Genomic DNA, 20,576 nt, shown 5'->3' on the forward strand with positions numbered 1-20,576 from the left:
AATTCAGAAAGAGCCCAGCTCTCCAAATCCAAGTCTGTGGAAATGAATTTTTTTGGCATTTGTTTTTAATGTCCTGTGATGTGTGGGTGAAAAAGCCAGCAAGCTAGACTGGTAATTAATTTTCCTGACAGAAACACCAGACAATGAAATTACCCTGCCACAAAGCAGGGTTGCTAAAGTAAATACTCTGCCAGCGGCAGGCCTGAAAGCAGGACGGGGTCATATGTGAGGTGCAAGCAAATGATGAGAAGGCACTTCTTCCTGTGGGGACCTGTGGGCGCTACCAGCACAGGCACCTTCGAGCCCTGGGTCACCAGCACCAGCAGCTCTCCGGCTCAAGGTGATGGGGGACTTGCTGGACACAGTGCTGAGCTGAGGAGCAGGTCACTCTTTGCTGGCCAGGGGAGTAATTTGGTTTGGGAAAGGGCTAAGGAATGTGGGAAGTGGAGATAGACTAGCAGATCTCTTCTGGAGATACAGGCTCCTGGCAGTGTCTTCAGTCTCTCCCAGGTTGGTGACAACTGCTTTCTAAATCTCTGGTGTATGCTGGAGATTTGTGTGTGCTCTAGAGCAGGTTGTGCTGGCACATACAGAAGGGGACTGCCTTTTGTTGGGAGATACCAAAGGCAGGTTGCAGGAGAGGAAGGATGGGAGGATGAAGTTCTCTGTTTTCCCTCTGTGTTTCTCATACTGGAGGCTGGAGTTACTGGTGTTGCAGACACACAGCCAAAAAACTGGCGGAGAGCGGTAAACAGGGATGTTCCTGCACATGGGGAGGTATCTGGCTTTGCATGGTTTCAAGCAGGATCCCCACTGCAATTGAAAGCATTGATGAGTCTGTGTTAAAACAAGCTGTATTGCTGGTACAGAAAACATTTCCCTCTGCAGCTGTGGATATATCTGCTGAAGACCTCAGTGCTATCCCAGGAGGACCTGCTGCCATGTGAATCGTCCTTCTGATTTATGATTTCACTAGTCTGATGTGCAGACTTCAATAGGGCATTTTCCTCTGTTAGATAGTGTTACCAGCTGCAGAATGGAGAAATCCCACAGAACTGGCTTAAGATGGGGAAATGTTTCCCTGTCTTAGGCAGGGAAAAACCTTTGAGAAAGAGAACTACACCATCCTTATTGCTGAGCTAAAACGGAGTTCTTTTGGTCATAACAGGTTATTGTGGAGTGGGCTGCATGTAAGTTTTAGGACCAGAGTTATTTAATGTATTCATTACATGTAAAAAGTGATGGACCAGCAGTGAAGTGCTTAAGTGTGCAGATACCCCAGGCTTACTTAGGTTAGGCTGCAGGGAAGTGAGGAACATTTAAAAGGTTTTATCTTGATTACAGACAACATTATGCCAGATCAGTGCAACACTGAAAGGCCGTAAACATTGGAAGAGGAAAACCAAACTGTTCCTACATAATTCTGTGTCCTAAATTAACTGCAGCTCCTCTGGAGAAGGAACTGTGTGTCTCAGAGGATCTCCCAGATAAAACATCTGCTGAAATGCCTCGTGTCACTCCAAAAGCAAACAAAATATTAGGCTCGGGGAAGACTGGAACGCAAATGCATTCTGCAAATAGTGTAAAGTAAGTCTAGGGAATATCCTCATGTTTAACTGTTTCTAGGTCTGTTCAGCCTGTCTCCAAGCAGACGTGTCAGGAAGACAAGTTGTAGGGCCAGGCAGAGGAAGTGGATCAAAACATCTGTTGAGGGAAACACTGAGGAGCCAGAAGCTGCTGCAGACAGGGCAGAGATACAAAAATAGCCTGTGCTACACAAAAGGTGTTTCAGGCACTTCTGTCTTCACCTCTAGGCCAATCCATGTGAACATGAAGTGAGAGGTGACAAATTTAAACCTGATGAAGGAAAATGGGGCTTTAAACAACTGAGTTAAGATGCTATTGAAAGCAGAAGGTTGCCTTTGGAACTCCACGTCACAACTTGTGATTGAAGCCAAGGTCTCGCCTTGTTTAAAAAATTGGCACATTTATGTTAAGAAAGAGAGGAGTTCCACCTGTTAGATAGACAGAGAAGGATGTCTGCATCCGTAACTGAGCATACAGAACAATTTCTACCCAGTAGAGGTTCAGAAGGCATTTTACCAGTGGACGAGTTGTTTCATTACAGAATTTGTAGTGTCCTCCACCAAAACTCTTGGCATTTGGGATTAGCAGAGTGGCAGGAAGCAGAGAGACCGCTGCTCCTCCAGAGGTGACGCCAGCTCTCTTTCACATGGCAAATGGGAGGTGTTCCACTAAGTGAAATTCTGGCAGCCTGTGTTGCATTCAATACCTGTTCTTCTCTTGGTGCTTTAATGACTGCTTAATTAAATTAACAAGATTATAACAAGATCTTTTTGACTTAGGGACACTTCGCTCTCCATGGAAAAGTTGCAGTCAGAAAGTGAAGGCAAGTCTGGGAGAAAGCAGCAGCAGACCCTGGCTGGGATGTATGTAGGGTACCATCTCACTGCAGTCTGGCCCCACTCTTCCAAGGATTCTCATTGCTGTTCCCAAATTACCATCTATTTGGGGCTGAACAGGCAAAGATTGCAACCAATGTTTAGGCTTGATTGAGTAATGCAAATACCAGCTTTCAGAATGGTAAAACAAAACTGTCTCGCTACCTTCCCTACGTACAACAATAGATCTGGTTTAATATAGTGAATGGCATTCCTTTTACTTGCCTTTCATGTGTGTAAGTGGTACAGGCATTGGGTTTGTGCTTTCCTTCCCAACAGTAGACATGCAAAGCTGCTTTTGTGTGTGGAAAAGAAATTCTCTCCTAAGTGCTGCTCTCCAGGAGCTGGTGTTTTAAGGAAAACCCACTGGGTGCTTGAAGACTCACAAGAAAAAAAAAAAAAAGAAATTTTGAAATCTGAAATTCTAGGTCATCTCTTCTTGCAGGGGTCTGGAGGTGTCAGCAGCACAAGTGTGGGGAGAGAGGGGAGGAGGTGTGTGCTGCACGTAACGGCAGTGCGGAGCAGATTTTATGAACAGGGTGGTTTCTACACAAAACAATGTTGGGAATATTCCGCCAATAGCCCACCCCTCCACTCCTTCCACTTGAGTTCGTGGGAGGGATTTGAAGTTCAGGCGATGGGATGCGTGGCTGAGCTCTCATTAGTGACCAGGGACATTTCGTTCACAATGTGGAAGGCAGACAGGGAGAGGCAGATGGCTTTGAATGCAGGATTTACATAGTAATGAGATTCAGGTCACCATAGCTGTCTTTTTCTCTCTGCATTTTGTCTAGGTGTTGAGTACTGTGCTGGGATGATGGAGTGGGGAGGAAAGGAGGAAAATTAACCCCTTATTTCAGAGGGGAGATTGGTGTTAGGATAAAAAGTTTGTCACGATAGGCTGAAGAGAACAAGAAGCACATGTGAAGCTCTAAGGGCTAAGGCTAGCCACTTGTTCAGTTTCTGGCAGGTTTTCTGTGGGAATGGCACAAAGTATCCTAGCCTTAAAATCCCCAAATTTCCCATAGTTTTTACATTCTGCATTGCTGGTTTGAGAACAGACAGTTAGGGGATTTTTATCATTACCAGTCAACCCAAAATTGGGGGAAGTTTGCAGACTACAGATGGGACGTGGATTCTTGCTACAGGCCCTTTGCTTGCTTCCTTGGAAAGAATTACCCATTTTGCTCGGTTTCCTGGCTAAAGGCTTGTCTTCACATGACTGTGTAACGGCATGATTAAAACATAATATTTTCCACTGCAATTGGTAATCCTTAGTATGATCTCACTAGTGTCAGATCTTATCCTGATGACAGATGGGAAACTGGGAACCATGAGCCCTGTTTGCAGCTCTGGATGGTGGCACTTGATTTACTCAGTAGTCAACCCTGGGGATTCCCAAAATGTGCATCATGGCCTGAGAAATCCTAAGGCTATTTTTTAAATTATGAAAATTTTAAAGCAATGCATGTTTCTTTACTTTATCTGTCTTCTAGTTTGGAGTCTTTTTTTCTTTTTTTTTTTTTTAATATAGTTAAGAGGAGTATGGGAAAGTAACGTTTCCTTTCTGTTGTACATCACCTGACTCCAGAAGCTGGGGCTTTAGAAGAAAGTGTTTCAAGATCTGCAAGAGAGAACAGGAGAGAAGCCTTAGGTGATCCCTGTTTAAAATAGTAATTATGTCATATAACTGCATGTGGAAGTATGGGGTGAGGTAGGGAAAGTAAAGGAGGTGTTTGCACGGACGTGGGTTTTGGATAAGGTTTTCAATATTTGAAAGATACCTTCCTTTCTTCCACATAAAAGTTACTTTTGAAACACAAAGCATTTGAGGCGCTAAGAGGAGGATTCATCTTGTCTCACCTTGGCCACTGGAGTTTAAGAAGCTTGTCTAGCCTCAGTGAAGAAAGTCCCAAGACAGTGGGACAGACCCCTCCTTGGGGTGTGAGGGAGTGTTCCTCTACAGACTGCACAGTACCTGGCTAAGATTTGGCACCAGCTTCTGTCTGGTTGAAAGGTGAAATGACTTTCACCTGTAGGTCCTATGGAAGTCTGAGCTGAGACTGGACTTTTTAATTGGGTGTCTTCTCGGCCGAGAGCTGAAGCAAAGATTTTACCTTGTCCTCTCCTTCCTTAAGAGAGCCAACCCCAAAACTCAGTGAGCAGAGGTGCCTCAGTGGGCATCTCCTGAAGCCGGCGATAAATGCATAGCAGGAGCACCGCTGCGATTTGGCTGTTTGAGCTGGAAGGGAAGAGGAAATCTAATCAGGCGCCCGGGACAGACTGGGAAGTGAAGACTTCTTGGCTATTTCCTCCTGAGGAAAAGGCTTAGGTCTGATAGATCTAATTACATTATTTCTCTGTTTTATGGTTACAGCCATTTGTTTAAAAAGTCAGTAATCCTTTTATACCAGTCCTGTAATGATTATTTAATGTCTGGCTGTTTGTGAAGCCCGCCGAGCTGTGTGAACAGAGGATGCTTCACCGCAGGGAGTGCACACAGTACCTCCGCAGGACGGCAAGCTGGGCCCGAGGGCCTTGAGCGAGGGCTTTAATTGGGTGGCCTGGAATGCATGACATTCGGTTTGTGCTTCGTTTTCCCACCTGCCGAATGAAAATAATGGTACTTTTCTCCTTTGCAAACTGCTGCGAAACATAGGCCTGTCTCTTGGCAAAATGCTGCCAGAGGTCTTTTCTGCAAGGATAAATACTCACCGACCCATGCTGGATTAGCAAACACTTTGCTGGTGGCCTGTGGGGCCCTCAGCCCCATAGCAGTGATGACACTTGCTGGCAGCAGGCAGCTTCCTGAGTGTCACACTCCGCAAATGGGAGCTGAGCAGATCTGCTCCCATTACTGATGATTTCTAACCTCTTCCTTTGCAGAGCCCCAGAAATCATCCTCGGATTACCATTTTGTGAAGCAATCGATATGTGGTCTTTGGGATGTGTCATTGCAGAGCTGTTCTTGGGCTGGCCACTGTACCCGGGAGCTTCGGAGTATGATCAGGTCAGTATGAATATTGCCCTGGATGCTGGTAAGAGCACGGGTGTTTTTCCCTTCTCTTGTCAAGAGTGAATACATGCCAGCTTTTCTGTTTGCTAACAGGGAAAATGCGATTCTTACCCTCCCAAGTCAACTTTTTCATTATCCACCGTGGGGTATTTATTCTAGGTAACCAGCGTGCTTTTGGTACGCTGGCTTTTAAGACTTGACTGCTTAAGTGAAGTCTCAATCAAGAGTCAACGTTGCCGTTGACTGGAGAGCTCTGTACCTGCCTCTCCTCACTGAGCAGAGCAGGCACCCTTTCTCTGCTGGAACAGCAAGTGTGGAATAAAGGTTTATTTGTTAGAAGAAACTGCACCAACTGCACAGCATTTCATAATCCCTTTTACAAGGGTGCGTATTAAAAGCAATAACAAGAAGGAGAACATTCACAGTGGTGTAGGTTTGCAGTTAATATAAGCTGTCATGCTTCTCTCCCTATAGGCGTTTATGCTCCTTTTGTAGTCCTAAAACAGCACAGTGGCTGCTAGAGCCAGGGCTGCAGAATGCTTTCCGTTCCCATGGTCTGCAAATGCAGCCTGGAAAGGGGCTTTTCCCTTTTAGAAAATTAAAAGAAAAAAAAAAAAGCACAGGGCAGTAAATAACTTTTTCACATGTGAAAGTGTTTCTTTGACTTTTTTTGCAAATAGTATTTTTTCGTGAGAGCTTTAAAGGTGAAATTTGTCAGGGGAAATAACCAGCGGTGAGAGCGGGGCCATTAGTAACTCCAAAGGAAATCAGATGTAGCTGAAAAACTTAGAAGCGTTTGACAATCGCATACCAACCATGAAGAGGAGATTTGTTTCTCCTCCTCCTAAAAGCCATAAAACACACAGCTGAAAAAGAAATCACAGTGCGTACCTGTGCAGCTTAACTGCCCAGCACAAAGCTTCCTCCGGCGAAGGACGGCGAGGGCTCCTGCAGAGCTGGCAAAGGGGCAGGGCCTGATCCTGGCACCTCACCACAGCCCGAGTCGCCCTGCAGCACTAGTGCCAGGCTGCAGACAGGATCCCAGTGCTTCTCAGGTGCACAGGCTCCGATGGACCTAAGGAGCTGTAGAGCCAAGCACAGCACTTGCAGTGAACTGGCTCCTGAGTGGTTGGACATCTTTGAAACCACAGCTGCTTTTTGTGCCTTTATTACATGTTATTATTATGTTTTACCTCTCGGTCTCTTCTCTCAAAAATGCTTTCCATTCTTCCCTAGAATTTTCTGGAGTAGATGACTATTTTTAGTAGTTTTGCAGAGTTCGCAGCAATTCTGCAGAGTGAAACATTCAAGTGTCAGGAGATGCCAAAGTTAAGGTTTCCTGTGGCACCCCAGGTGTGTGTGAGATCTGTCTCTAATTGTGTAATCACAGGCCCTTTCTCCTTTGAATAAATAAAGTCTGGGATCCTGGAAACACATGTTTAGCATCTTATAGCTGTGTGAGTGCCAGCAAGGTTATACGCATGGAAGTAACCCAAATAAGAAATGGAGTCATGTAGGCAGTAGAAATTAAGTACTTTACATACCATGAGTGTGTCAGTTCATTTGAGTTTGTATCTCATCTTAGTTCAAAGGTACTCACTTCATAGTTCCCATTTTGAACTTCAAACTGCTCCTCGGAGCGGCTGTGTGCTCAGCTGGGGGGGAAAACAGCAGAAGTTAGAGCACAAATACCAAATTATCAAAATTACCTCCCAGAGAGGAGACCATGACATAAAAAGGTGCAAAGCAGTGAAATACCCCACTGAAAACTCATGGGTGGGTCTTCCTCTTTGACCTCTAAAGCCTAGCGACTCTCCTTCCTTTATCCATAGGCTTTGTGGGAACGTACTGTAAGGGTGAGTTTCCAGCCATGTGCATGATAAATGGAGGGATGCCATACGGGAATTCTCTTTCCTCTCATTCCTTGCGCTGGGTTGTTTTTTATGGAGTCTAACTATGTGCTACATGTTCTCTTTCTTTCTTTGTTCTGTTGTTTTAAATGCCTCCTGCCCTCCTTCAAGGAAGACCTCCAGAGATCTTCACAGGTTGAACAGTGACCTCTCATCCTTCTCTTACAGATTCGCTATATTTCACAGACACAGGGCTTACCAGCAGAGTATTTGTTAAGTGCAGGGACAAAGACTACGAGGTTTTTCAACAGGGATACAGACTCACCATATCCTTTGTGGAGACTGAAGGTAAGAAGACATTTCCTTGTTTCTTTTACCTTGCAGTTGTTGGTTGGAAGTGTGGAGACATTCAGGTCACCTCAGAAGCTAGGTCTCTGCTTTTTACAATGCAGCACAGATATTGGGGTGGGTATAGCCTGAGGTAAAACTGCCGTTCCCTGATGCCTTAGTCCACCTGCTTGGCACTTCTTTGTGGGAAATTTAAGTCTGGAATTGTCCTGGAAATCTCCTAAGTAGTCAATGAATGGATGTGTGGTTTAAATGAAACATGCCCTGGGCAGACTTTGCTCTCATATTTAATACAAGGGGGATGGGGAAAGTAGAAAAAAAACTTTAAAAAGCAGCAAAATTTTAAAAAAAGCATTTTAATTCTGACAGTCAAACGCACTAGTACTGCAAGCAAGCCCTGTGTCTGTTGTACCAGTGTGTTTGGCTGCATTTGGGCCGCAAGGAGAGAGGCCAGTGGGCTTATGGCTGTAAGGATGAGATGCTGAGCCTCATGTCGGGGTGGGTCTGAGAGACCTTTGGGACTCCCATCATAGCTGAGAGGGTTCTCTGAAGTGAAAAAGATAAATCACCTTGTGACACAACTGCTGTCATGTAACTATAGCGGAGATAGTGTAGTGTAAATGTTATCTGGTCAGCAAGAGAGACACAGTGGTCTCTGATGAGGGCAGGATAAGGCACAAACTGGAAGCAGCATATAACCCGCAGCTGATGGCAGGGCAGTTTTGGTCAATGCTTGTCTCCTGTTTTGAGCAGACGCCAGATGATCATGAGGCAGAGACTGGGATTAAGTCGAAGGAAGCAAGAAAGTATATTTTCAATTGTTTGGATGATATGGCACAGGTAAGAGCATTGGTGAGTAACCGGCAAGTCTGCCTCACATGCTTCTGGGTGACGCAAACAAAGGGGAACTTTGTGGTTTCTCTGTGTATCCTATTCTTAATGCTGGCTCCTGAGAAATACCAGGATTATGCCTACTGAATCAGCTCGCTGTGTGCTGCTGTGTAGGGGAAACCGCACGTAGGGGCATGCGGGCTCAGCGTGCTGCTGTAGTAAAGCAGCCGTGGGAAGTGCCTGTGCCACCTCCCTGAGTGTCAAAGTCCTGCATTTTCCCTTGTCTCTCCAGCACTGCCAGTGCTCCATGTGACCACTGGCAAGTCGCATACTTCTCTGTGCTTTGATATTTCCATTTGTAAAACGGTGACATAGGAAATCGTTTCCGTGGCTGCAGAACGTGCTCTCTGTAAAACATGGCTATCTGGGGGAACAGAGAGTACCAATTCCCTGTGTGAATTCCATCTGGCTGTGAAAGTTAATTCCAGCATAACCACTCCTGCAACTGGAGCTTGTGCTAGCAAACAAACGAGCACACAAAACTGGCACAGGACAAACGCGAACTGGAGCCTGTGCTAGCGCAGTGTGGCCACTGCAGCATTTGCAAGTGAACTCGCAGAAATAGGGACTGCATAAATGGATGAAATAACACACAGGGGTTTGGTTTCTAGCCTGGCACCTGATAGATGAATGGGATGTTTCCCATAAACCTACTGACAATTTTTATTTATTTTATGTATCTTCTCTTGCTCGCAGGACACATAGTTAAGTATCTGATAGCGCAGTCCTTTGTATGATAAATACACTGATTATCAGAGCTTGCCTGCTACCACATGGAAGCTGTTCATCTTCAGTGGAGGGTGACTAAGTGTTTCATTAGCCATTGACCCAAGCGAGCTGAACACTTTACAGTCTGTCTAGAGATCCGACGTGCACAAGCCAGATGACTAGCCACCGCAGAGGGTGCCGTTTGACTTCAGCAGCCACCCCTTTAGACAGAGAGGCTTGCAGAGCATGTGGTCCAGCGAGGAGTAAACACAGTTTGCTGGAGACCTGGCCATCTGCTCTTTCCCTTTAGCGCTCACCCCTGTCCTTTCTCCTTTAGGTGAACATGACAACAGATTTGGAAGGAAGTGATATGTTGGTGGAAAAGGCGGACCGGCGGGAGTTTATAGATCTGTTAAAGAAGATGTTGACGATAGATGCAGATAAGAGAATAACACCCATCGAAACTCTGAACCACCCTTTCGTCACCATGACGCACTTGCTTGATTTCCCTCACAGCACACAGTAAGTTTCCCATGGGCTTTGAATTGAGGGGTGAAGAGGAGAGCTTTTTGTGGTGGAGACCAAATGTATCTGAGGAACATAATTAAGATGCTTAAGCCCTGTTTTATTCTGGTTAAAAAAGAAGAGGATTGCCAACTCTTAAGGTTGCAAGAACTGTGTTGTAGGTGCTTGGCATTTAAAACACTGCAGTGTGCTACATTCATTATGTAAATATTCAATAATTACATATGTTTGCATTAAAATGCAGAAGAAATTATGCAATTAGTGCTGAAAGTATCAGTATATCTCAGAGTAATATAGTCCTGATTGTTACTGCAGTAATCAACCTTATCTGTAGTGGGGAGCCAACCCTTCTTCCCAGAACCTTCCCCTCTTGCAGGGATCAGCATGGGGTTGTTTGCTTTTTAAGGGAAGAGGTTTTTTCTGCAGCTGCTGGTTTACAGGCGCAAGTAGCAGTTCACCTTTGCTGTTTTCCACCTATGTAACCTTAAACGTCACACTCTGACCTCAGCTGACACATTCGTGGAGTGGAGGTGGGCTCCACCGCACGATGGAGATGTGAAGAGGTGTCATGCCTTCAAGCCTGACTCCCCTTTCTCCTAAAACTGCGTCATGAAGTGCAGCAGCCTGAAACGCAGTAAACCTGAGTGCAGCACATCGCTCTTGTCCCCTGGGGGGTTCACGTAGGGCCAGGCTGCTCAGGTGCAATTGAAGGTGGACACATAGTGGGAGTTTTCCAAAGCCTTCAGGACACCTGGCTTTGAACATCATGCTCAACAGTACTTTGCAGTTCAAGGTGCTTTTGCAGGCTGTCCCTTCACCTTGTCAGGAGAGCAGAGTGACTGGCACAGCACGGCACTTCGTTGGGTGCCACGCACATGGGTGTTTAAAGGCTGTGAGGGGCTCAGGTGTAAAAATAAAGGGAACTGCTTAAAAAGCCATAAACTGTGTTTGGGGGGTACTGCAGAGCAACAGGTTACTGCATGTCACCTCTCCTGCCTCTGTGTGTGCACTTACCTGCAGTATTTCAAGTTCATTTAAGGTAGCTTTCCCTCTGTGAAGGAGCTGTGTCTGCCTCTTTGTTACAATTACCACAAGATAAGAACAGCTGCTTCCTAAAAGGTAGTGGGTATGAGATCTGTGTAGACCCAGACTTACCCTGCACAGGCATCTTTGAGTATTGTTATCTACAAGTAGATAGTAAGTGATAAAAGTAATGAAAAACAAGATGGGAGATTGTTGCGCTAAACAGAGAGAAAGTAAGTTTCATATAAAACCATACATGAATAAAGAAATGACAGTGTTTTCTTACAGTGTTAGCTTCATACACAAAAATAGTGTAATTTGCAGCAGTCCTTCTTACAGTGCAACCACTGATTGCCTGAGATAGAGGAGATGTGTGGCATAACGCGTTGCTATGTGAAATCACTCCGCTAACGCAGCAGCCCATAATCGCATCTTCGTTTTTGAAGTGCTCACTTGTGGCTGCTCAGGCAAAGCCCCAGGAAGGTTGAAAATATCACTGGGGCAAATAACAGTGAGAGTTTCACCTGAATAAAAAACATTCATTGTCAGGTCTGTGAATACTAAATGCTGTGCCAGGCGGGTGCCTAACCCCGCGCCGCCCCTCCGCGCTGGGAGCGGTGACTGGTAAAGAGAGCAATAAGCTGGGACCAGCATGGCACGTTGATGGAAATTTTGTCTGTGATTGCCTGTGGTTTTGAGAATAGAAACTTCAAAGCCTCGAGAGATGCGGGGATTTGTAATCTCTCTTGAAAGTAAATAAGGCAGCAGAGAAATTGAGAATATATGGAAGATGTAGCTTCTGGAAGGAGTCTCTGCTGTGGTGTGCTTTAGAGGCTGCGAGTTTGAGCAGCCCAACACGGGCTGGTCTGCTTACTTTTTAGCAAAGGGCAAAGAGAGTTTAGCTTCCCCTTTCACCTATTTAACTGCCTGGCTCTTGAATTGTTGGGTACTCCTCAGTCTTTCTGTCCATTTTGCTTCATCCCTGCCTTCTTTTTTAAAAGAAAAAGATAAGGACGGAGGACACAGTATTACGTTAGTAGAGATTATACCTTGTAGATAAAACCATTTGGTAACACAGGGTTTACGTTGTGCAGAATATATACTCTTTCCAGTGGTTTCTGCTTTTTGGAGGGAGAATCCATACTTCAAAAATGCAATTCAATAGTCTTCTATATTCATTTTATAAATGTTTGATTTTTCTGAATGTTCTACAACTTAGAGGTGTTTCATAGTTCTTTAAATGAATGCACATAATACGCAGCTATGCACAGTGTCCTGAGCCTGTCTTGTCTGCAGGTCTTTATGCCACAGATCCAGTTATCAAGATATTACCTGTAAGAGAAGACAGATGAACAAGTGAGTAAGAGACAAGTCAGGGATAAAAAGATCTAGGTCCTCTTCCTGACCAACCCTAGGGATCATATGAGCTTCCACCATTTGAAGGGACGTTTTGTTTCCTAAACTTTGTGTGAGGATTCATTTACCTCCCCAGCCTCTAACAGTTTAGATCATTAGAAAAGAAATTATGCATACAGCTGATTTTTTACAGCTACAGCTGATTTTCACTGCTCAAATATTCTGTTTTTCTGGGTTGGGATAACGGAAATAAAATAAGTGACTTTATACTTTTAGGGGGTTATTTTTCAGACTCTGAGGTCACATTTGTAAAAGCAATTATTATGGAGGACTTGTGGAAAACCTGTATTGTTTTTTAGACCTTGGAAAAGTGAGATTTGATTAGAAATACAGTTTTGTGCAAGATCGCTATGTTGTTATCTCATAAACCTCTGTGTGCTTTGGTATCCTAATTAGAAAAGTGAAATACCAGCAGTTCCATGCGCCAGACACCTAGAGTGCTGTAGCAATGCAGAGAGTATTTCATCCCCTTTACTGGGGATACAATCATGATACTTCTCAAAATGTCAGTAACATTTAAAGGCAAGTCTGTGTAGAGGAAGAAGCTGAAGTCTTTCCCCCCAGAGATCCAGTTCTCGGTCTGAGATACCCTCAGAACCTGATGCCCTCGGGACGTTGATGGATCTTATTTGGCATAACCTTTTTCAATGTGAATCCTCCGGTTCATGAGAGGACAGCTCATGTGCTTTAAGATAAGCATCTGTGTAAGAGTTTAGCCAGACAGGGGCAATGTTTTAACTGCTTGGCTGGGCACAGCTCAGTGAATGACTTCTTAAAAGGAACAAGTAAGATTTTGCAGGGGTCTCAGTGACAGAGAACAGTAGAATTCTTCCTTGAGAAAGACTTGTAAAACTACCTTTAGGCTTACACTGAAGTAGAAAGCTTGAGTTGTCTTTTCCTCTCAGGCTCAATCATCAGAAAAAAAAAACACTGTCTGTCTTTCTTGCTTGCTCTGAGTATCTTTCAGTCCTTTAAAATAGCCACTTTGTATTTCTTGCCCTGCCACCTAAAGAGCAACCAGTTTGCTTGCTTTTTGTGATTTACACTGCGGTGCTCAGACCCATGGGGGCACCCAGGAATCCCAGAGCAGCTGCTCTCATCTTGACACCCATTTGACCCTCTTCAATACAGGATTAATCTGACTCTCACTGGTTAAGAGACACCTGCATAAAATAGCAGAGGGCCTTAAGAGCCTAGAAAGTGCCAGGCTTGCTGTGGAGACCTAATGCAGGGACATTGTGATGAGCTGTTATCTATGGCGGTCGGTTGGTTGATTTTCTCTTCCTTGTTCCCCCTTTCCTTGCACAGTGTCAAGTCCTGCTTCCAGAACATGGAGATTTGCAAGCGGCGGGTGAATATGTATGACACAGTGAACCAGAGCAAGACACCATTCATCACCCATGTAGCCCCAAGTACATCAACCAACCTGACCATGACTTTTAACAACCAGCTGAACACAGTCCACAACCAGGTAAGGCCATTGATTAGAAACAGTCAGTGCTTGAAACGTTTACATCAATAGGGTCTAGAAGATGAGAAGCAAAGTAGCATCCCATGCCTGCAAAAAGGTGGTGCTTTTTTACTCTCCTTCCTCCACTCCTCCTCATTCTCTTTCCTTCAGGCAGGTGATAGTTTTGTGGCATTTTGTGTGATGGTGAAATGTTTCCCTCATTGTTTATGTTGTTGTCGGGGGTGATAAATCCGGCTTACTTGGCAAGTTGCTACAGGGAAGTGCTCATTAGTCCCTTAATGTGGCAAGCAGGACTGCACTCTGGTTCAGGCAGTATTGGAGATCTTAGAGCACTTCTTCAAACTGGCATTGAAGTAAAAAGAATTTAAACCTTTCTGTAACAGACACAGCACTGTAACTGATCAACAGGAAAGAAGAGTTAAGTGGTAATGTTTATTCTTATCTCTCATGGGTTTTACTCCAGGTACCACAGTTGACGTGGTGACATGCGTATGTACTCCCATTCTGAACACGTTGCAGCCTACACTGGTGGGCTCTGGCCCTGGATTCTTGTGTTAGTTTTACATGCCCCGGTGTTGGGGGTGCTGGCTTGACTGGCAGGTGACTAGCAGGCTAAGTCGTTTGCTGTGGTACTGTATGTTACAGCACTGGAAGGAAACTCTCCAGGGACAGCAGTCTAGGAGACTGAATGTCAAGAAATAGCTGCTGTCTTCTAAGTCTTTTGGGAACAGGCTGCTCAAGATTCACTCTGGAGATTGCAGGTGGCGTCGCAGGAGTGGTGCTTGGAAAGTAAGGGAGCTGGAGGAATCTCTGTAGATGTGCAGGGTGTTCCTGTGTCACTCACAAGCCCAGACTTCATGACTCAGTTCTCCATACATGTGATCACAGCAACTATTTTGGAACAATTCATTCAGCAGATGCAGACAGAGATAGGTCATGGCTTGATGTCATAGGGTATTAGTTACAAACACTGGTTCCCTTTCTTGGCTGTTTCTGAGATGCTGACTAAAGAAATGCGTGCTACATGCTCCTGTAGGCCCAGCTGCAGGGCAGAGACACCACTTGTACCACAAATGCTAGTAGGAAATGCAGACGTGCTTTCATTTCCTCACAACTCACTTGATGTTAAAGATCGGTTGTCGGCTGGGGAGGTCCGTGGTAATCTCTGAATTCTCATAAGGGGGCTGTGTTGTGAGCAGAACAGCAATCTCCAGTGTTCCTAGAAGAAGTGTTAGAAACATTTCCAGGAAGGGTGTTTTAATTTGAACAAGCTCTAAACCTTTCGCCGCTCTCTTTAGCGTACGGCTCATTTTGGTTCTGTGGTGCTCCTGCAAAATATCTGGAGTTTGCTTCCTTCCAGTTACAACTCCTGAGATGAGGAGTGTGGGAGCTGTCGTGGCTGCACAGGGGAACGGATTGCACTTCTCTGCCTCTGCACAGAGAGTGGAGGAGGAGGAAGAAATATTTCACCATTGCATCCCTCATGGCTGTGGCTGTGGCAGTGCACCATGGGTACCCTCCCTGGGCCCAGTTGCAACCAGAGCAGCACAAAATGCTGAGCATGCTGCCTCCTGCAGCCTTGATTGAGGCCTCGTCCTGGGTTCCTGTATCCACCATGAGAAACTTGTCTGACCTATCTCCAGCAGTGATGCTGGTGCTTTTGGATGGAGGGTAAAGGTGGGCTCTAGTCTGGTAGAGCCTTGCCTCTTAGACATGTATGATAAGAACATATATTTATAGAGCAGTGGCAGAGCTGTTTAGGGACTGTGTGTCTATAAATGTTACAGACTCAGTCCAAATTAAAAACAAATCACTGTAAGATTTCTAGACGTTTTGCAGAACACTGGGATGATTTTTGTGCCTTTGAAACATCCCCTGCTGGAGTTTCTGCCCTGAGAGATTTAAAAGTCAAGCTAAGGGAAGTTGGACTTTGAAAGCAGTATTATTACCTAGTCTTATGCCTTCCAATTCATTCAAATTCAAAACATAATTCAAGGGCCACGTGCTTTCTTAGACACAAGGTAAAGGAAAGACTAGAATGAGTGTCCCTTCTCAAGATGAGGCTTTACAGGACATGGAGGTGCTGAGTTTCTTTTAGCTATGAAATATGAGCTGCTTCTAGAGCTGTGTGCATGATGAGAGAGCAACATGATTTGGGGATAGTAGCATGTTCTGAACCCATCTTCTGTATGCTGCAGAACAGACCCAGTTGGGCGGTAAATGGGGCTATAGTTCTGCTTTGGAGAACACGCTGTGTCTCCGAGCAGTACACAGCAGCGCCGCATGGCTGGAGGTCCCGTGGCATGGTACAGCTGTGGTTACTCAGGCAGATCGTGCTCCTTTTCCTCATCACTGCCCTTGCCTCTGTGCTCCTCAGTGTCCTGTTCTACCCCTTGTTTGGTTTTGGTTTGCTGTTTTTTATTTTTGCTTTTTTTTTTTTTTACTTTTTCTTACACTTTTTTATTTTTTTTTATTTTTGGATTTTGCTTCTTCCAACGTACCCATCTCCCTCATTTTTTGTTTGTTTTTGTTTAATTCCCGTCATTCCTTTAGACCACCAACCTGGCTCCCACCTCCTCCAGTGCCACTATTTCCTTAGCCAACCCCGAGGTCTCCATACTAAATTACCAATCTGCACTCTACCAGCCCTCAGCAGCATCCATGGCTGCGGTGGCCCAGCGGAGCATGCCCCTGCAGACAGGAACAGCGCAGATCTGTGCCCGGCCAGACCCCTTCCAGCAAGCTCTCATCGTCTGCCCACCAGGCTTCCAAGGTAAGTCACAGCCTCACCAAGTCTTGGCCAGTCACTTCTCCCTCCCCGCTGCTGTTTCATCCAGCTCGTGTTGGAAACAAGCTTCCTTCGCACAGAGAGTGTGGTAGAGAAATTGCTGGCCTGGTAGATAAGAGTAATGAGGTTGTTGCAGGTGGAAATGTTTGTAATGGTGGAGGATCTTGTAAGCTCCTCCAGCGTCGCGGGTTGGAGGTGGCTGGTCTAAAACAGTGGAGCAGGCACTGAGCAGGGGCTGAGGGAGAGTATATGATATTTGTGGTCCTGTGCTCTGAATGGAAAGTTTGATGCTTCTCTGCCTCACTTTGGTAAATTTGAAAACTTTCTCCCTGAAGTGCAATCAGTCAGTACGTAGATAACAAGTTCATCACTTCTTAGAGATTCAGGTGTTGAAAGGGGGATGGGTCAGGAGGTTAACGCAGCAGGGAGTGTGGTGCTGGGGAAGGGTTTGTTCCCATAACAGATCCTTGTGACCGTTTATCAGGACAACTCTTTCAGCTCCAGCCCTGCTGCAAACAGCTCTGTGTATACCAGTGGCAGGTACCACTGTCAGGCAGCTTGGGTGACGATCAGATTTAGCCACTTGTCTGTCTCTTGACTTTACATGCTGTAGCAATTGGGAAGAACTAGCCGGGTATCTGAAGGAATTGGTCTAAATAGACCTTGGTTCAGCTGGTGCAACTTTTGCTCTTCCGTTTCTACAAGCAGTCTCTAGGCACTTGTTAAATGTTCTGCAAGATTATCAAAGATCTTTTGAACTAGGGGAGTTTAGCTAGACCTCTTCTACATAGTTAAAATGCATCTCAGGGGTTTGACTTCAGAAATGTGTTGCCTGGAATATGTGAGCTAACATCTTCCACCTGCTGTCTTCAGAAAGCTCTAAAGCAGAGGAGGTAGCATAGGCTGTGCCACACACTAGGGTGGTGGAGAGGGAAGCTTCTTCCAGCTCAGTTAGGCTAATGCGTGGCTGAGTCAGCAGTGGTTGGAGTTTGGGTTATGCTAGATGACATGGTCAAATCAGAGCCTTTTAAATATGAGTCCTGAGAAGCTGTGCAAAAGAAAATCACCTATTCCCATCAAGGCTGAGGGAGCACGGGATTCTGCTTCCCGTCCTGCTGTCCCACTTTGGTCTAAAGAAATCATTCTCACATAGGAATGGGCTTTGCCTAGCAAGGTCTATTTTGTGTTGTGAAACCAGAGACTATGGGGGAAGAGAAGCCATTCCCTCCACCTCTTCTTTTTCTCTCTGTACATACTGTATTGAGGTGTTTCCCACAGATTTGAGGTGCCCTAAAACTATGAACTCAGTTAACCCCTTAACATCCTGTGAATGTCTTTTCCACACCCTTATGTGTGTATCATGTTTATCAACACTTGATGGGAATCTTTGGGCTGGGGTGGAATATGAGGGACTCTAGTGAGTCTGATTTTTCGGGGGGACCAAGCAGTGCAATTTGAGTGGACATCAGTGAGTGCCTTCAGACACCTTTGAAAAACAGACTCCCGTTCCTAGCAGTACTGTTGATGGCTAATGCTGTGCCTTCTGTGCTGCTCAAACAGGGTTGCAAGCCTCCCCTTCGAAGCATGCTGGGTATTCAGTTCGGATGGAGAACGCTGTTCCCATTGTCACTCAGGCTCCCGGCGCCCAGCCTCTTCAGATCCAGCCAGGACTCCTCGCACAGGTAAGGAGCAATGCAGACAATGGGTTTGGCAGGGGTTTTTGGGTGTCATTTAGTTCTTGGAGGCTGAGGAGAGTAGCCTTCTCTGAGGGCCTTCTGTGGGCCATTTCAGAGACTTAGTTAGCCAAGAGAAGCATCCCCCAGTTCATTGTTCATCTCAAAGGCTAAGTCAGAGTTGCAAAACTCTACGGAAAGACCCTTCCTATCAGTGGGAATCCTCAGGAGCAGCTGTCAGGCCTCTGCTGAGCAGGAACCAGTAATAACCTTCCTACATCCTCCTGAACTCACAGTTTCAGTGGTAGTTTGTGGTCAGGAGTTGTTCTGGTGAATCAACATACTGCCTGTAAATACCTTTCATGCTTCTAAGTTTGCACCCTTCTGTTTTATGAGCTCCCCCTCTGTTCTTAAGTTATGAGAGATAGGTGGGGTGCGGAGGCAAGGGCCCCACAGTCAAGGAGCTCTCCTTGTCAGCAGCACTTGTTGGCACAATTGTATGAAATGCCCTCACAGGAAAAGTATGGTTCCTCCCAGGAAACAAAGCACAAACAGGAATGGGAACCACCAATCACATGCACATCCTCAAGGGGTACCCCAGCTCCTCAAAAAGGAGGAGCAGTTAATTCATCTATGTGCTGGCTTCAGTGAAGCTACCTCCTGGTTTTCAGGTGATGCTGTGGTACTTCTGCCAATATCAGGCATCTAGCAGGGAGAAGGAAGAAAAAAGCCTGGAGAAGATGACATACAAGTCAAAAATGCGTGTGTCTGATGCGGGATGGGTTGATCTGCCATGCAGCCGTTAATGCCAGCGCGGTGATACGCAGACTGCGGGGTTTATGCCTGCGCGTGCTTTGCGGGTGGGACTGCTGGTGCGGTTGCCTTTTGGTGCCAGCTGCCAGTCACACTTACCTGGGGAAAGCAGATTGAAACTCCACTTGCAGCCGGCATGATTTCCATTAGCTAATGCGCCCTGCCCCTTCCTGATAGCCCAGTCTTCCTTCGAGGGCTGTCTGCAACATGGAACCTTATCTCTGCTGCAGCCTGTCCTAACTACCTGTGCGGACCGCGTCTCCTCTTTGGTAGGAAAGGAAAGCCTAAGAGACAGGAGGGACAAAAACAATAGGGCTTGATGAGATGAGGGTCAGGTCTGAAGCATCCCAAAGGCAGCAGGATCCTGAAAGATCTCAGGACCTCCAGCTCATCCTTTTTCTCAAGGTGGCCTTACTGGGGTCACCATGCAGTCTGTGGGAGGGAGGGAGTGTTCAAGAGATTTGCTACCAGTTTCTTTGCGGCCCTTGCTACATGAACTCCCTTTTCATGGGCTGCCCCTCTGACTTTTAATTCACTGTCACTTCCACAAAGGAATTTAATCTGTTTCTGAGAAACACTCCTGTCTTGCATAGATTTAAATTTTTGATATAATAAAAGAGAAACAGTCTGCCTGTTGATCTATCTGTCTGCTTCACGTGATGAGAAATGCTAGCTGCCTCTCTGATGGCAAGGCGCTCTGATTGATGCCGGTGGCATCTGGTGTCTGTGGGCCTCACTCGGTTCAGGCTGAGCAGCTGGTCTGATAAACAAATCTCTACCCAATTCTAGTTTCCTGAATGGAAAAACACAGCTTCTTTGTAATGCATTGTAGTCACATCTGATCTCTGAGTGGCTGTGTGTCTCTCTCTCAGCAGACACCTATTCCTCTCATGCACAGCTGCTTATCTAATGCTCTTTGGACCGGACCGTGTGATTGCTCCAACTACTAGAGGGACTGTCCCCAGCAGAGAGCATAGCGCCTCTGGAACCCACTTTTATCTTTCCATCCACTGTATTTGTCCCCTTTATCAGGCATGATGCCACTCCTTGTGCTCCCAGTGCTGTGTGGTGCCATTGGGCTTTCTCCCCTGCCCAGCATGCAGCGCAGGTCACTGTGCTTGCCTGTGTCAGGGTGGCTGTGGCTGGCAAAGCCTTCCTGCATCCCAGTACAGCCAGTTTCCAGCTCTCCCTGTGAGCTGTACAAGGCCAGCAGTCCTGGAGGTGGGATAGGAAAAGGAGCTCCAGGAGCTGGACAGACCCAGGGCAGAAGCGGTGGTTGATTTTGAGCATCATCTCCAGCAGCTGTATGTCTGCAGCCTGTGGTATGGAGCTAGGCTGAGCAAGCAGCCTGCAAGATTTAGAGGCAGTGGCCAAAGTAACTTACTTGTAACTTCTCTGGATCTGTTTTCATCCTCTCAAGCAAGTGTGTCCGCATACTTTATGCCCAGAGACCAGTGAAAGGGGGCTGATCCTGTCTTTACTAATAGCCCTCTGTAGCTTCACATCTCAGAAGAGACAAAGCAGTACAGTTCTCTGGCAGGCTTCCATGCCGTGACCCAGAACTGTCCCCTGTCCTTGAATAATGTCCTGAA

At 46.0% G+C, this 20,576-nt stretch overlaps 1 protein-coding gene across 5 annotated transcripts in view; it reads left to right on the forward strand.

The window, feature by feature from the left end:
• HIPK2 (homeodomain interacting protein kinase 2) overlaps positions 1-20,576 on the forward strand; it is a 130,511-nt gene that overhangs the window by 89,960 nt on the left and 19,975 nt on the right. For 2 of the 5 annotated variants that reach the window (XM_084279660.1, XM_084279659.1), the window contains exons 3-10: positions 5,349-5,472; positions 7,557-7,676; positions 8,430-8,516; positions 9,613-9,797; positions 12,120-12,179; positions 13,548-13,710; positions 16,264-16,483; positions 18,059-18,180. In XM_084279660.1, the coding sequence (XP_084135786.1) occupies positions 5,349-5,472; positions 7,557-7,676; positions 8,430-8,516; positions 9,613-9,797; positions 12,120-12,179; positions 13,548-13,710; positions 16,264-16,483; positions 18,059-18,180 (1,081 nt within the window). The remainder of the gene's footprint in view (positions 1-5,348; positions 5,473-7,556; positions 7,677-8,429; positions 8,517-9,612; positions 9,798-12,119; positions 12,180-13,547; positions 13,711-16,263; positions 16,484-18,058; positions 18,181-20,576) is intronic. The other 3 variants (XM_084279662.1, XM_084279661.1, XM_084279663.1) reach the window with 3 other exon arrangements.

This window comes from Gallinula chloropus (assembly GCF_964237585.1).
Source record: "Gallinula chloropus genome assembly, chromosome: 1".
Classification (NCBI taxonomy): Eukaryota; Metazoa; Chordata; class Aves; order Gruiformes; family Rallidae; genus Gallinula; species Gallinula chloropus.